Raw genomic sequence first — 16,699 nt, 5'->3', positions numbered from 1 at the left:
CTTTGCCCACTCTAACAATTAATTTAAAGTTTATAGAAAATTAAAGTGCCCTCTCATATGCTGGACTGGATCCTGGAACAGAAAAGGGACATGAATGACAAAAATGGTGAAATCTAGATAAAATCTGTAGTTTAGGCTAGAGTATTGTACCATTGTTAATTACTTAGATTTAACATACTGTGGTTAATGTGGCAAACATTAAGATGTTAACCTTGGAAGAACTGGAGTGAAGACTAACCTGCGAACTTGAGGTACTATCTTTGCAACTCTTCTGCAGATTTAAAATTATTCCAAAATAAAAAAAATATTTAAAAAAGCCCTCTTAAAGGGAAAAGAAAAACATAAGCATGATAACTTCAAAAGAGCTGTTTTCAGAGAGAAAATGATCCACAGATATATCCTGCACATTTAGTAATTTTTATCCACTGTTAAGAAGTAGGTTGCTATCACCACATATATAGTTAGAAAGTAGTTCTCTTTTTCATGATTTCATTTAGATCAAGCTGCATTTCAACACTTCTCTTGCCTCCTGCATTAAATGTACATGCACTACTTCTACTCCCACGGATCTAGTCTGCTTGTGAAATAGGTATTTTTCAAGAGTGTTTGCCAACCCAAGTCCTTGTCACTTGTTGGCTTCCTTTCTTTTTGCCTTCCTCCAGTCTTCCAGGTCTTCATTTTTGCTGTGGACCACACCTTCATGGAACAAATGCAACTGAATGCAACTGGTCCTTGAAGTATAGCCCATTTTTTTCTTTCCCAAAACCTAAATATAACGTTGTTTTGTTTGCTGTGCTGAAGCTCCAGGGAAAGAAATTTATCATCGTGTTAAAAAAAATCTGATCTTCTCAATGTGTAATTGTTTAGACCAGAAATGATGAATGCAAATGCTTCTAAGAGCCAGGCAAGTAGTGTAAAGGTGTAAGGCAAGCAAGGTAATGAATAACAATCTTCTGCTAAAGCCTACCTGGCCTTTAGATGGTTATTTTGATTTTTCTGGGAAGTTGTATCTTTTTTAGAATATCAGTGGAAGCTTTGAGTCTGTTTCCAAGCAAGGTGCTTTATAAATATTGGCTATTATTTGATCAGGTATGAAGGGAAAATGTGACCTGCTGCAGTTTGAAGTGGTAACCACGTAGGAACAAAAATATATGTTTCCACGTAAGACGGGGAAAAGCTTAATAGGGTTTTAAATGGCTGCAGATCACACAATGATGCTGAGGTCTTTGAGAGTATTTCTTTCTTTTAAAAGAATTTATTTATTTATTTGAGAGAGACAGAGATAGCGAGAGAGAGCAGAGTGGGGAGGAGAGGGAGAAGCAGGCTCCATCCCAGGACCCCAGGATTATGACCTGAGTCCAAGGCAGATGCTTCACTGACTGAGCCACCCAGGTGCCCCTTTGAGAGTATTTTTGAGTCACTAAGGCAGAGCTGCATTTAAATGATCATAGGTAGGAGATGTAACCTTAACCAAAAACGTCTTACACAGGCACCCTCCCGCTTATTGAGCAACAAATTCCTGTGTCATATAATGCGTTAGGCTAAGAAAGCTTTTCTTGGGGTATACTTTCCATTTCTATTGCTATAAATGAACTCTGTGGTGATTAACTGATACTAGTAGGAGCCGACTAATATTATTAATATTCCAGGGATGCTTTAGTGAAATGTTTAAGGTGCAAAGTATTAGATCAGATTACCAACTGGCTTAAGCAGCCAGTATTAGGATCATGTGCACAATCAAAACCATTTGGAAGTGGAACATGCAGTGATGTTCTGGACCTTGACTCTCCTTCATGCCTTGGGTATCCCAGGCACAGGTAGAGAACATCTTTTGGGATCTGCTTGGCAAAACAAGCAGTGCACTTGAAATATTTTCCAAGGGGAGCTGGGACAGCTCACCCAAGAATGCTACTTCAGTATCCTGGTTGTTCCAGCCACGTCATGGGGAAACCTGTATATAGACGAGCCACAGACACCAACCAGGCTGAGGCATGTTCTCCCCCACACAGCAAAACCAGGGACAATGATGAAAAAACTCCCCCACAATGCACTCTAGTCACCTCCTGGCATCTGAAATCCTTGAGAACGAGGACAGCACTAGCATTCCACCCAGCCTGCAATTTCCCCCTCATAGCCTCCTGCTAAAAGCAGATTAAATTGCTAGGATAAATCCACCCTATCCAATTTTAGTCCTTGCTTTAGCATATGCTTTTCTGCGAGGAGAAGGCTATAGTAACAGGATTGAACGCAACTGAACCCAGAACAATAGTCCTTTCTGTGCCAAAAGATAGATATTTTAAATTTGGGAGCTGGGGCTATTCAGTTCTTTCCATTTTAAATCAAGAAGTGAGATAAAAAAGAAGCATTCCAAGGTGGAAAGTTTAGTGCTTATTTAAGCAGCCGATGTGGCTTCTGCGTGCGCCACAGTTCTGGGTATTATGGAAATGCATTCCTTCATGATTCTGCATAGCACCTCTGGCTAGGAAAATAGTCAAGCCACTCCGTCACCTCACCCTCGCATATACAAATAGCAACGAGGCTACGCATGGAGGATGGTGAGGGATTCCATCGTGGAGATCAAGTCATACTTATTTACACAGTAGCATGGCAGATATTTGCATTCTCTGCAAGCTCTTATGGCCATTTCACTAATCTCAAATAAAAATATTTTTCAAGTGTATTAAAAAAATCCATTTGAGGGGTTAGTAGTGGCCAAGAGTTTTGGGTGGGACCATCAAAGCTGAGGGCTGAATGTTTATCCCTGGCGATTTCTAAAAAAAAAAAAAAATAGTTGGGTGTTCACTTATCGGAGATGATATAACTACTCTTACTTGGCTCTAGGGCAAGGAGTGGGAGGCTTTGGCAGTCCCTCCCGCCAACTGAGCCCAGGAGAGATGGACACACTGGGTAAGAGCAGGTTTCATGCAGCCTCTCCTCACCTCCCCCCAGGCAGCAGGTGGGGGCTCCACTGGAGGGTAGTACTTAGGCACGTCCCAGGCCACTGCAGCCATGAACCATTTGAAGTCCTTGCACTTGAGCTGTTTGCGCAGCTCCTTCTGGGCGGAGATGTCCCCGGTGGACAGGTGCCTGTATTCTGGGCGCCGCTGGTAAATATACTCGGCGAATTCATCCATCCAGGTCTCAGCCACCCGCTTCAGGTTCTGTGCAGCAGAAAAGAAGGTCATTTATTGACCAGTGCGCTCAAGGGGTGATTTTAGGTGTGCTAGAATTGAAAAAAGTGCAAGAAATTAGACAACCTCAGACAGTGCTGGTGGGTGACTTATTAACAAATGGGAGTTTTCATAAGATCAAGGGGTGTGATATAGTTTGTCTGAGGCCTTGCACTAACATGCATGGGTTCAGCTGCCAGTTAGATAATTTATCAGAGTCAGTAAAATTTCAGCTTACAATTACACTAACTTTCCCTCCTGTTATTTCATGATTACAAATTCTTTATTTTTCACATAGAACTAAAGGAGCTGAAACTGGAGATAATGAAGTTCTTCGGCATCAAATTGCTTAAACCATTTCAAAGAACAGTTAGGGTCTTGGAAAGAAAGAGGACAAACAAGCTGTTATTCTTCTCTCCCAATTATAGACAACCCAGCATTACTAAATTGAAGACCTTGTGTTCTGATGATATTTTCTATGTACAAGTCTGCTAAGCAGAATTCAGTAATTTACTGCATAATGAAGCATAATGAAGCTAAGGGAAGCACCGAGTAGCTGGTCTTCTCTGCAGATGTTTCCACAGGTGAAGGAAGTAGAAGGAAGGTAGGAAAATAAGCATGCTCTTTAGGGGCGGGAGACTGTGTAGGCTCAGGGTAGGAAGCTCAGCCCTTTCATCAGTTTTGAGACAGAGCAAATAACTTATCCACTTCTGGCCTCAGATTCCTCACCTGAGAAGGTACAGATAATAATACATACATCATGAGAGTGGTTGTAGGATTAAGTGAAGTCACACCCATAAAGTGGTTGGGATAGTACCTGGCACATACTAGGTACTATGGGTATTATTATTATTATTATTAATAATTATTAGAAGAAAGTAATTGGAGGGTTGAACTGAAGGGTTCCCTGGTCTTTAGCTGCAATGAGATGTCCTCTGACATCCCTTAGAGCTCTATCATATTGAGCGCTAATGAGAACAGCTGTGCTATCTAGAGGGTCTGAGTTCTGACCTCCCCAGTTTGTAGCATGGCTTCAGGTGTTGGTGTCCTGTAGGTGTCCCATGGCTCTGGTTCTTGTTTTGTGTTCAAATTTTCTGTATCAAGTGCCCCGTGAACATGCACTCTTTCCAGTTTCTCATTTGTACTTAGAAGATCAGTGAGCAGAATGGCTGGAAACTTTAATAAGATCCTGGCATAAGTCATTGAAGTAAAAACTAGTGATAAGAAAATAATTTTATCTTAAAGATTGTTAAGGCATCCTAATTAAGGCCTGAAACGGTGCCCGGAGGTGTGTTGGGAGTCAGAGTCCCCGAACACCTTAGTCCTAGTAAGATCATACCCTTTGTTTGTTCTGTCCCCCCCACCCCCCCCACCAGTGTCCCTAATGGGCCTCTCTTCCATCCCAGTTTGTTTCAAGATTTTATGTATTCATGAGACACACGCACACAGAGGCAGAGACACAGGCAGAGGGAGAAGTAGGGTCCCAGCGGGGGGCCCCATGCAGGACTCGATCCCAGGATGGGGATCACGCCCTGAGCCAAAGGCAGACCCTCAACCGCTGAGTCTCTTCCCTCCATTTTTGGCTCCATTCACCCCACCCCTACTCTTCCGCTGCTTCCATGGGCTCCTTGGTTACGTTTGGTCACTGGTGGGCATGAGGTAGGGCTCAGTTGATTCAGCAAGGCACACAGGAGAGTCAGTGCTGCAAGGACTACTCTGATCTCTTGGTTGCCTTGCTTTCCTTCCTTTCCAAGACTCCTGACGCGGAGAGTAGAAGGGTTTCTTTGTCGCTGCGCTGCCTCACGTCCCATCTGCATTCTTTGCCCGTGACAATTTCCACTCCTCTGACTCCAGTTTACTACCGCACACCATCAGAGTTAACGTTGTTTTGTAAGATCCTAGCCCTTGCCACAGATTCCAAGTTGCCTGATTTGTTTGGGGGAAAGATAAGTAAACAGACGATGGTTGAAACCTCTGCTCTGTGATGGCCCTGTCCTACACACATACCCTACAACATTTACAAGCAAGTCTTCAATGTCATTTCACCATTTACCTTTCAATCTGGTAAATGTTCTGGATGAAATGCTTTGTATTTTTATCTGCCCTTAGGTGGACAATTTTTATGATTAGCAAAAAGATTTAAAGATGGAATGGAAAAAATCAGTCAATAATTTTAAAACTATTTATATTCAAATTAGATTTTAGGCTGCAGTTCCAACCTTTATCCTAAAATCCAATTATTATATAAAATGGAAATATTTAATTTCTACTACTTTATGCTTCTCTGATAAGTGAAAGTGAATAAAGGCAGAGGAATATAAAAAAACAGAGACAAAGAGGTAAATTACCCAGGAATAATGAGAAAATGACTTTATTAAGTAAAGACATGCCTTAAAAATTCTGATAGCTTTGTCACTGAGCAATCTATTTTGACTTGTGTAAATAAGCACTTTTAGACTGTACATTTCATGAAGTTAGGTATAGATCTGCTTTTTAATTAGAAAACCCAGCACCTTGAATGATTCCAAGCACCTGTGTGTGCTCAACTGGGCATGCTAATTGTTGAATTAAAAGATCTATTATAAAATGAATGTGGACAAATTTATAGTATGTTTATATCCAATAATAAAGGCACTGAAAATAGGAACAATTTTTTAAAAAAGTGCTGGTGCTAAAGGTTAGATATTTGTTGCTTTGGATTTTTAAGAAAGATTTTATTTATTTATTTGAAAGAAAGAGAATGCAGTCAAGGGGAGGAGCAGAGGGAGAGGGCAGAGACCAATTCAGGGCTTGATCCCACAACCTCGAGATCATGACCTGAACTGAAACCAAGAGTCGGACACTTAACCAATTGAGCCACCCAGGCACCCCAGTTGCTTTGGATTTTTGAAATAGAAATAGGAATTATTATAAAACTCAAAGGGGAACTGATTAGTTCAGATACATTCCACTGGAAATGACTCAAGATGTCATGATAAATGTTAGCTAGGATAAGCATCATCAATAGGTAAATGGGGCAGGAGATAGCACGCTGGTAAATTGTCAACCGCTTTAGGGAAGCTAACCAGTAGAGTTAACTGGGGAATCAGCCTGGTAGCTTTTGCATTATCATGTCCTTTTCAAATTGAAATAAACTTGGTTGCAGGTTAGGTCTGCTGATTTCCCAAACACTCTAAAATAAGCAGCAGGATCATGAGTGTATTCCAGGGATAATATCAAATCATTGATTCCTCTTTTGTAGCTTTCCAGGAGACAGGAAAAGAGAAACAGCATGATAATTGCAAAAACTGTAATAGCTAGTTTCCCTCTAGCAATGAGTGTTACATAAACATTTAAATATAAATACAACATCTTGCCCATTCTCTAATGTTCCCGATGACTCATTAGACATCCTCCATTATAGACGCTCTGTTCTCTGAATTGAATTTCCTACCAGGAGGAAACTTTCGAAGGAGTCAATTATTATAGTCAAGGAATAGTCCTCACTCACAAACAGTGCAGGTGACCGGCCAAATAATGTCATTCTGAAGTCATTATTCTGGAAGTAACAATATACTGTGCTAATTTTCCACTGTAATCATGACTCAGTACTTAGTTTTGGGGAAAATATTGGAATCACAGCTGAGAAATATTACAAGAGGTTGCAAGAGTTTCATTGGCTTTTTACAGATTGTAGAATAAATTCATCTGTCCAGGAAATGAAATACTCATATATGCATTTGAGTACATTGAGGGTTTTTTTTTTTTTTGAGGTATTTCTATAGGAACATATATACACACATCCAAATACATGGAGGTAATGGGATAGGAGCAAAGCTACATTTCTCGCTTAAACATCCACAGCTGTGTACACATGTACAGGATCATGCAGTTGAGACATCTAATAACATCTCCTCCTGGTGATGGTAACAAAGAGAAAAATAAATCAACCTGAGTGGGCCCATCTCTCCCTAGGATTGATTGAATGAATGTTGGTGAAGATGCTAAAATGTCCAAAAACTACTTATCAAGACAAAAGAAAGAATAAAGAATGGACACTGGAAGATCTGTATGTGTAATCATTTACTCTCAAAGTATCTGAAGTTGGATCTATAAAGGTTGTCTTTTTTTTTTCCTTTTTTAAAATTTAAATTCAATTTGCCAACATATAGTATAACACCCAGTGCTCATCTCATCCCATCAAGTGCCCTCCTTAGTGCCCGTCACCTAGTCACCACAGCCCCTCAACCTGCCTTCCCTATCGCATCCCTTTGCTTGTTTCCCAGAGTTAGGAGTCTCTCATGGTTTGTCTTCCTCTCTAACTTATAAAGGTTTTCTTAAATACACAGAGCCAGGTGTTAAGCTGGGGTTCCTGTCATTTGAGATTTAAATAAGATTGCTTCAACTACAAATTATATATACACCCCCCCTCAAGATCTGTGTGGATTCCCAGGGCTTTGTGTTCACATATTCATCCTTCGCTTTGATTTCCTGTTGGGGGACCTTTCTGGTGGTGTCTTGCCTCGGGCTTGCTCGCTATTCTCACTCATTGAGCGGGGCGCTCATGGGTTCCTCCTCACCTCTCACTCTCGCCGCAGGTAGATCACTAAGGTGTGGTGGTTGGCAGAGCCTCAGATGGCAAAGCACGGCAGATGATGTAAGGTGGAATATAGAACTTCTTTCACAGTCTTTGGCTGCTGTAGAGTCCTTGGCTAAAATTTCTTCTTCCTGTCTTTTGACCCCTTTCCATGCTGCGGTCCTCAAAATTTCCCCTTATGTCTCCTTGGTAGGACTGCACCAGAATGTCATCATTTCTTCTCTCTTTTCACACAAAATAATTCAGCATTCTCACTGTCCCTGCTTATCCTGGCCAAACCCTGAGGCCTACCCTCCAGAGCCAAAATGTCCTTTCCAGGTGTTTTACCAGGCAAAGGTTCCCCTAAAAGAAATTCAACCGCTGGCTCTTGAGTTATGCCCCACCGACCATTTTGTTGCAGAAGGGTGGCTCACTGTTCAAGACATCCTCCAAACAGTCCCTAACAGTCCTCTTGTATTTTATTCTCCTATACAGGACCTCTGCTTATGGAATCTGCTCTGTTCATTGCCACTTAAAAAAATACAGCTGTTCCCTGGCTTTGTCCATATGGTTTCTCCTGCTTCAATGCACTTCTCCTTATTTGTCTGATCTCGCCCATTCAGAAACTCTCTTCTTATTCCTCCCAAATGCAGATGCCAGTAAATAGGATGTGGGGCACATGGTTAAATTTGAATTTCAAGTAAAGAACAAATAATTTAAAAATATAAGTGTGATTACTAGTTGTAAAATGCTTGGATTATTAACATTTAATGTGTTGAATTGAATTGAACTGAATTCAATTCAATTAAACAAGGAAGCCACCAGATTGAGGTGGCCTACCTATGCAAACTGAAATCAAAGCCAATAAATATCTCAAGGTTATGAAGTCAAAACACTAGGCCCAACCGATCACAAATAGACTAGATTCTAAGCTATAGCCAATCAAATAATTTCTTTTCTTTGCTTTTGTATTTTTCTCTATAAGTCTTTCTGTTTAACCACTTCCAGTGTGATAGTATCCAATTCAAATAGACTTTTGCTCAAATAAACCCTTAAAAAATTTTAATATGCCTCAGTTTACCCTTAAACACGGGACATAGTTATACTAAAAAAGTGATTTGTCTGAAATTCAAATTTAATTAGGTGTCCTGTATTTTTATTTGCCAAATCTGGCAACCTTACTACAACACACACACACACACACACACACACACACACACACACACACATATATATATATATATATATACACACATATATGCATGTAATATGTGTTCCATGAATTTTTTTTTCAATTCATTAAGTTACTGTATATTCAGAATCTGGCATGTCTTGATGCTATTGCTAACACATAGTGAATGTTTTGCTTCTGTGGAAATTATTCCAGAGAAGTTTCAGGCTCTCTGCAGAGAAGCCTGCTATAACACACAGTTGATCTAAATATGCTTCCCAATCCCACTGTGTTTCTGTTTCTAACAGGTGGGATCCCGCTGGCCCTCTATCTGTGAAGCAAGCAGGGAAGCAGCCACATCATTTAAGATAACAGCAGTGCTAATTGGAAGCTAGAGGTGAGGGCTCAGCATGGCTGGAGTGGACAATTTAGTGTTTACTGTTAACCTTAATCTGAAAATAAGTAGCTGAAGGCCTTCTGTCTCTGCACATACGGGATGGGTTCCAGCCAGGCTCTGAGCCTGGACAGGGAGACTGGGGGAGAGGCCCCAAGCGCACCCAAAGTGAATCTAGGAGGTTTTCACCTGTTGGTTTTTCATCCAGTGTGGAAGTTGTGTAGCGGTTTGATAAGAATAGCTACTGGAGCTGAAGAATACATTCATTTTTTGGTGTAGAGAGCAAATGAAGATTTCTCTAGTTCTCTATTTTTTAAAAGCTGCAGATCTTCCTAATTCTTGAATGGTAAATGAAATAAAAACTGTCATTCTGAGCACCTTCTATGTACAAGACATTGACAGCATCATCTCTTTTTATGTCAACCTCAGTGGTTTCTTGTGTGTTACCATACTCTCCTCTGTTCGACCCAAACTCCTATTTTTCTGTGTTGCCCAAATATTTATGAACATACTTAACACATTCAGCCTTATATTAGAGGTCTTTAGAATTCAAGTCTTGTTTTCTTTGCACCATCTGACGCTAAATCTTTCCTTAATTCTAACACTCATCAGGTGTTTGAATTGATATTTTACCAGGGCCATTAAATCACATTCTAGCTTAGTTTATAAGAACAGATTTCCAGCTCTGACTGATCATCTTTATTGTGCAACATGAAGAAAAGAGATAGCTCCATTGTACCTGCTGATTCATGACACCACAGAAATCTCTCCACTAATTATTTCTTTTTGCCAGCGACGTTTTAGACCACGCTATTTAATTATCCTAAAAATACAACCCCTATTCAGTTTCTCAGCATACTATTTGACAGTTGATCATCTGGCCACGTGGCTGTCCCATACATGCGTACTGTCAGGGCTACCTCATCTCCGTGGTATGCTTCCAGTTCTTTGTGTAGGGTGCAGTCCTTACATGTGCACTGGGTGACCCCAATCCACACGCTGTGCTCATGTCCATATTCAGCTATTGTATTATGATGGTTTTATAATAGATTTCTATTTCTTCAGCTCTCTTTCTTTTTTTGGTGCTTTCCTCCCCAGAAACTGCTGGTAGCTTGTAAAGCCAATCTAACACAGAAACAGCTTCTTATTTGTCCCAGTCACTCCTCCAGCAAGCATTGCATCACTATCCTGGGACTTTAAAAATTCTGCTGGTGATATAAATGCATTTCTTTTCTCCTCTTTGATGCTTAAGAGTACTTTAGTAACTCCAGAGTCCCACCCCAAAGCCCTCTTATCATTGATAAAGTGATAATGTCATCATGGATACAGCTCAAAAGAGAATCTCTTTAAGAGAGCCTCAACCTCACTACAATTATTCAGCCTAGCACTGCTTTTTCTCTGATCTAAAGACTTCTTTGAAGTCAGTGGGAATCCTTCAGCATAAGGAGAGGATGGCTAATTCGGTACTAAAAAGAGGCTTCTCTGACGGGCAGTTTCCTCTCTCTTCTTCCCGAAGGCTGTGTGAGCTGTTTGTAAGCAGTTACCTGCTCTTAGCTTTTTGGTATAATTTAACTATATCTCTATTCTCTTTTTTGGCAGGATATTTTAGATATTCACGGCAGTGTTTCTGATAACATTTAATGTGGCCTTTAGATATAGGACAAAGAACAACTCCCAAAATTATTTACCTACATATATTACTAAAAAAATGCATATAAGCCTCATTTTAAAAACAGCTTTATTGAGGAAGGGTTGATATACAATAAACTGCTGATGGTTAAAGTGTTCAATTTGGCACATTTTGATATATGTATACTTTGGTAAAACCACCATCATAATCAAGATAATGCACATATCCATCACCTCCAAAATGTTTCCATATGCCTCTTTGAAATCAAATCCCTCTCTCCATTTCCTTTCTTAGGCACCTCTATTATCATTCTCAAGCAACTACTGATTTTCTTTCAAAAATTTATTAAGAACTAATCTTTTTTAGAGTAGTTCTAGGGTCACAGCATAATTAAGGGGTAGGCACAGAGATTTCCCATTTCCTCCCTGCCCCTACAAATGCATAGCTTCTATCCCATTATCAGCATCTCCCACCCAGGTGGTTCATTTGTTACAATTGATGAACCTACACTGACATGCCATTACCCAAAGTACATAGTCTACACTAGGGCTCACTCTTGGTGTTGTACACTCATCTACTTCTTGTCACCATAATTTAGTTTGTATTTTCTAGAATTTTATATTTACTTATTTGTATTTTCTAGAATTTTAAATAAATAGAATCATAAAGTATGTGTTTTTTGTCTGGCTTTTAATTTTATTTATTTATTTATATTTTTAAAAAGATTTTATTTATTTATTAATGAGAGACATACAGAGAGAGAGAGAGGTAGAGACACAGGCAGAGGGAGAAGCAGGCTCCATGTAGGGAGCCTGACGTGGGACTCAATCCCAGGTCTACAGCATCAGGCCCTGGGCTGAAGGTGGCACTAAACCACTGAGCCATCCCAGCCGCCCTTTGTCTAGCTTTCTTAAACTAAGCATATTATTAAGTTCATCCATGTAGTTGCATGCATTTTTAAAATTATATTGCAATACGAAGATATTCATTTTTCCATTTACCTACTGATGGGCATTTGGGTTTTTCCAGTTTTGGGTTATTACAAATAAAGCTGCTATGAATTGTGTTTGTATGGACATTTGCTTTAATTTCTACTGGGTAAATATTTTGAAGGAATGTCTAGGTCATATGCTAAGTAGTCTTACTTTTAATGAATCTGCTAAACTATTTTCCAAAGTGGTTATTCCGTTTTACATTCCCATTAGCATTGTATGAGCATTCCAGTTAAATCATAACTTCAACACTCAATATGGTCAGTCTTTTTATTTTTGCCATTATAAAAATGTGGTTTTAATTTACATTTCCTTAATGCCTAATAATGTGAAGCATCTTTTCATGCACTTATTTACCATCTGTATATCTTTTTTGCCCATTTAAAAAATTGGGTTGTTAATTATCTTATTATTAAATTCTGAGAATTCTTTATATATTCTGGATACCAATCTTTTGTTAGAAATGTGATAAAAAATTTATTTAAGCTAAAAAAAAATTACCCATTCCTTTCACTTCTCATCCCTTACCTCTGGCAATCATCTATCTGTTCTCTGTATCTATGAGCTTTTTTTTTTTTTAATTCCACATATAAAAGAGATCACATGGATACATCTTTATCTGACTTATTTCACTTAGCATAATGCCCTTGAGGTCCATGTATGCTGTTGCAAATGGCAAGACTTCATTCTTTTTTTTTACAGCTGAATGATATTTCATTGTATGTTTATACCACAATTTCTTTATCCATTCGTCCATCAATGGATACTTAAACTACTTCCATATCTTGCTATTATAACTAATGCTGAAATCAAAATAGGCTATATATATCTTTTTAATGTAATACTTTCATTTTCTTCTCTCCGCAGAAACTTTGCAGACCAGAAGAAGGCAGTGTGATATATTTAAAGTGCTGAAAGAAAAAAAGCTTCCAGCCAAGAATACTTTACTCAGCAAAAGTATTCTGAATTGAAGGAGAGATAAGGAGTTATAGACAAGTAAAAGCAAAAGAAGTTTATCTCCACTAAAATGGCCTTAAAGAAATCTTAAAGAGACTTCTTTATGCTGAAAAGAAAGGGCAATCTTTAGTGACAAGAACACATTTGAAAGAATAAATGTCACTAGTAAGGTAAATATATAGTAAAAGTAGTGGCTTACTCACTTATAAAGCTAGAGAATTACTCACCTATAAAGGTTAAAAAACAAAAGTGGTAAAGATAACTATGATTATAATAATTAGTTAAGGGATACACAAGATAAAAAAGATGTAAAATGTGACACTAAAAACATAAAGTATGGTGGGGGAGAATAAAAATGTGAGCTTTAGAATGGGATCAAACTTAAGTGTTATCAACTTAAAATAGACTGTTATAAGTTGTTGAATGTAAGCCTCATGGTAACCACAAAACAAAACCTATAGTAAGTATACAAAAGGTAAAAAGAAAGGAATACAATCATACTACCAAAGAAAGTAATAAAACCACAAAGGAAGACATCAGGAAAAGAAGAAAGGAACACAGAGGAAATAAAAAACAGCCAAAAAACAATTAACAAAATGGTAGTAAGTATGTATCTATCAATAACTACTTTAAATGTAAATGGACTAAATTCTTCAGTCAAAAAACAGAGTGGAGGAATGGAGGAAAAAAAACTAGACCCATCTATATGCTGCCTACAAGATACTGACTTTAGGCATAGGACATATACAGACTGAAAGTGAAGGGATGTAAAAAGGTATCCCATGGAAATGAAAACCAAAAGGAAGCTGGAATAGCTATACTTACATCAGACAAAAGATATTTTGTCCTATTATAATAACTGTAATAAGAGACAAAGAAGGGGTTATATAATGATTAAGGGGTCAGTCCAATAAGAGACCATAACATTTATAAATATTTATGCATCCAATACAAGATATTTATATATCAAAATATATAAAGTAAATATTAATAGACCTAAAGGGAGAAATAGATAGCAATGTAATAATAGTAGGTGACTTTAATCCTCCACTTATATTAACAGATGGATAACTCAGATGGAAAATTAAGAAGGAAATATCAGCCTTAAATGACATCTTAGATAGATTTACTAGAAATTTACAGAATATTTCATACAAAAGTAGCAAAATACACATTTTCTAGTGTACATGGGACATCTTCTCAGATCATATGTTAAGCCACAAAACAAGTCTTAATAAATTTAGAAGATTGAAATCATATCAAGCACATTCTCTGACCACAGTTGTATTATAAAACTAAAAATTAATTATATAAAGACAACTGGAAAATTTGCAAGTATTTGTAGATTAAACAACATGTTACCGAACAAGTGGATCAAAGAAGTCAAAAGAGAAATGAAAAAAATCTTGAGACAAAGTCAGAAATGTAACATACCAAAATTTATGGAATGCAGCAAAATCAGTTCTAAAAGGTAAGTTAATAGCAATAAATGCCTTCCTCAAGAAACAAGAAAAGTCTCAAATAAACAAACAACCTCACTCTACACCCCAATGAACTAGAAAAAGAAGAACAAACAAAGTCCAAAATTAGCAGAAGAAAGCAAATAGTAAAATCTTGAGCAAAATAAATGAAATAGAAACTAAAAAGGTAGCAGAAAGATAATGAAACTAAGAGCTGTTTCTCTGAAAAGATAAATGAAATTGACAAACCTTTATCTAGACACACCAAAAGAAAAAAGAGGACTCAAATAAATAAAATCAGAAATAAAGAGTAGTTACAACTAATACTACATAAATACAAGTGATTGTAAGAGACTATTATGAGAAATTATATGCCAACAAACTGGACAATCTAGAAGGAATGGATAGGTAGATACAACCTACCCAGATTGAATCATGATGAAATAGAAAATCTCCCTGCATGGAGCCTGCTTCTCCCACTGCTTGTGTCTCTGCATCTCTCTCTGTGTGTCTTTCATGAATAAAAAAAAAAAAAAAAACTCCCAAAAAAGTATAGGATCAGACAGCTTCATTGGTAAATTCTAATCAAAGAAGAATTAATACCAATCCTCAAACACTTCCAAAAAATAGAAGAGAAAGAAACTCTTCCAAACTCATTTTACAAGGCCAGTATAAGCCTGTGTCAAAACCAGACAAGGATGCTACAAGGATGCCAATATTTCTCATGAATAAAGATGCAAAAATCCTCAACAAAATAAGCAAACCAAATTCAGCAATACATTCAAACAATCATATGCCATGATTAAGTGGAATTTATTCCAGGGATGCAAGGATGGTTCAACAGCCACAAATTGGTCAATGTGATATACCACATTAACAAAATGAAAGCTAAGATCATATAATTATATGATCATCTGAATAGATGCAGAAAAGGCATTTGAGAAAATGCAATATTCATGATAAAAACTCTCAACAAAATAGGTATAGAAGAAATGTACCTCAACATAATAAAGGCCATATATAACAAATCCATAGCTAACATCATAGTCAGTGGTAAAAAACTGAAAGATTTTCTTCTAAGATCAGAAACAAGACAAGGATGCCCACTCTCACCACTTTTAGGTGACACAGTATCAGAAATACTAGCCAGAACAATTAGGCAAGAAAAATAAATCAAATTGGAAAGGAAGAAGTAAAATTGTTGCTATTTGCAGATGACATGATATTATATATAGACAACTATAAAGACTTCATCAAAAAAGTATTATAAACAATAAATGAATTCAGTGAGGCTTCAGGTTACAAAATCAATACACAAAAATCTGTTTCATTCCTATAACAGCAATCTGTCAGAAAGAAGAATTAAGAAAACAGTCCTATTTACAACTGAATCAAAAAGGATAAAATACTTAGGAATAAATTTAACTAAGGAGTTGAAAAATCTGTATGTTGACAACCACAAGACATTAATAAAAAAATTGAAGAAGACAAATAAATGGAAAAATATACTAGTACTCATGGATTGGAAGAATTAATATTGTTAAAATGTCTGTATTATCCAAAGCAATACGTAGATTCAATGCAATCCCTGTAAAAATTCCCATAGCATTTTTCATAGAAATAGAACAAACAATTCTAAAGTTTTATGGAATCACAAAACACCTTGAATAGCCAAAGCAATCTTGAGAAAGACAAGTAATGTTGAGGGTATGCTCCCTGATTTCAAACTATATTACAAGGAAATGTGATTTGTAAATATTTTCTCCCAGTCTATATCTTGTCATTTTATTCTTTTAACAGTACCTTTTGAAGAGCAGGCGATCCTAATTTCAATGGAGTCTGATTTATCAAACTTTTCTTTTAGGTATAAGTGGCCATAGTGTCATATCTGCTCAACCTCACATTTTTTCCTCTTTTTTTTCTAGAAGTGTTTGACTATATGCAAGGATCTATTTCAATTTTACTTTTTTCTTTCATTAATCATTTTGTTGTCAATACCACTGTCATGACTACTGTAGCTTTTTAATGTCTTGAAATTGGGTAATGTAAGTCCTCCAACTTTGTTCTTTATCAAAGATGTGTTGGCTATCTTAGGTCCTTTGCATTTCTAGATAAATTTTAGAATCAACTTGTCTACTTTTTTTATTGTGGTAAAATATACATAACATAAAATTTGCCTTTTGACCACTTTTAAATGTGTAGTTTGGTGGCATTAAAAACACTCACATGCTCCCAACACCACAGTTCAGATTTCAGTTGCCATGGTATGTTAACTGTGAGTAATTGTATAAGAAACACATGCTGCTGTTAGCTCTTCACACCACAAATCACTATGTAAGTAATAAATGCATATTATGATCAATGACCCAA

The 16,699-nt window shown here is 37.4% G+C and overlaps 1 protein-coding gene across 1 annotated transcript in view; it reads right to left on the bottom strand.

The window, feature by feature from the left end:
• The window catches only part of GALNTL6 (polypeptide N-acetylgalactosaminyltransferase like 6), a 1,158,724-nt gene that overhangs the window by 62,158 nt on the left and 1,079,867 nt on the right, over nucleotides 1–16,699 (bottom strand). The window contains exon 10 of the mRNA XM_025462860.3: nucleotides 2,940–3,161. Coding sequence (XP_025318645.1) covers nucleotides 2,940–3,161 — 222 coding nt within the window. The remainder of the gene's footprint in view (nucleotides 1–2,939; nucleotides 3,162–16,699) is intronic.

Source organism: Canis lupus, chromosome 25 (assembly GCF_003254725.2).
Source record: "Canis lupus dingo isolate Sandy chromosome 25, ASM325472v2, whole genome shotgun sequence".
Lineage (NCBI taxonomy): Eukaryota > Metazoa > Chordata > Mammalia > Carnivora > Canidae > Canis > Canis lupus.
Note: the sequence above shows the minus strand (reverse complement) of the source record. Positions and strands in the feature narration are given on the sequence as shown.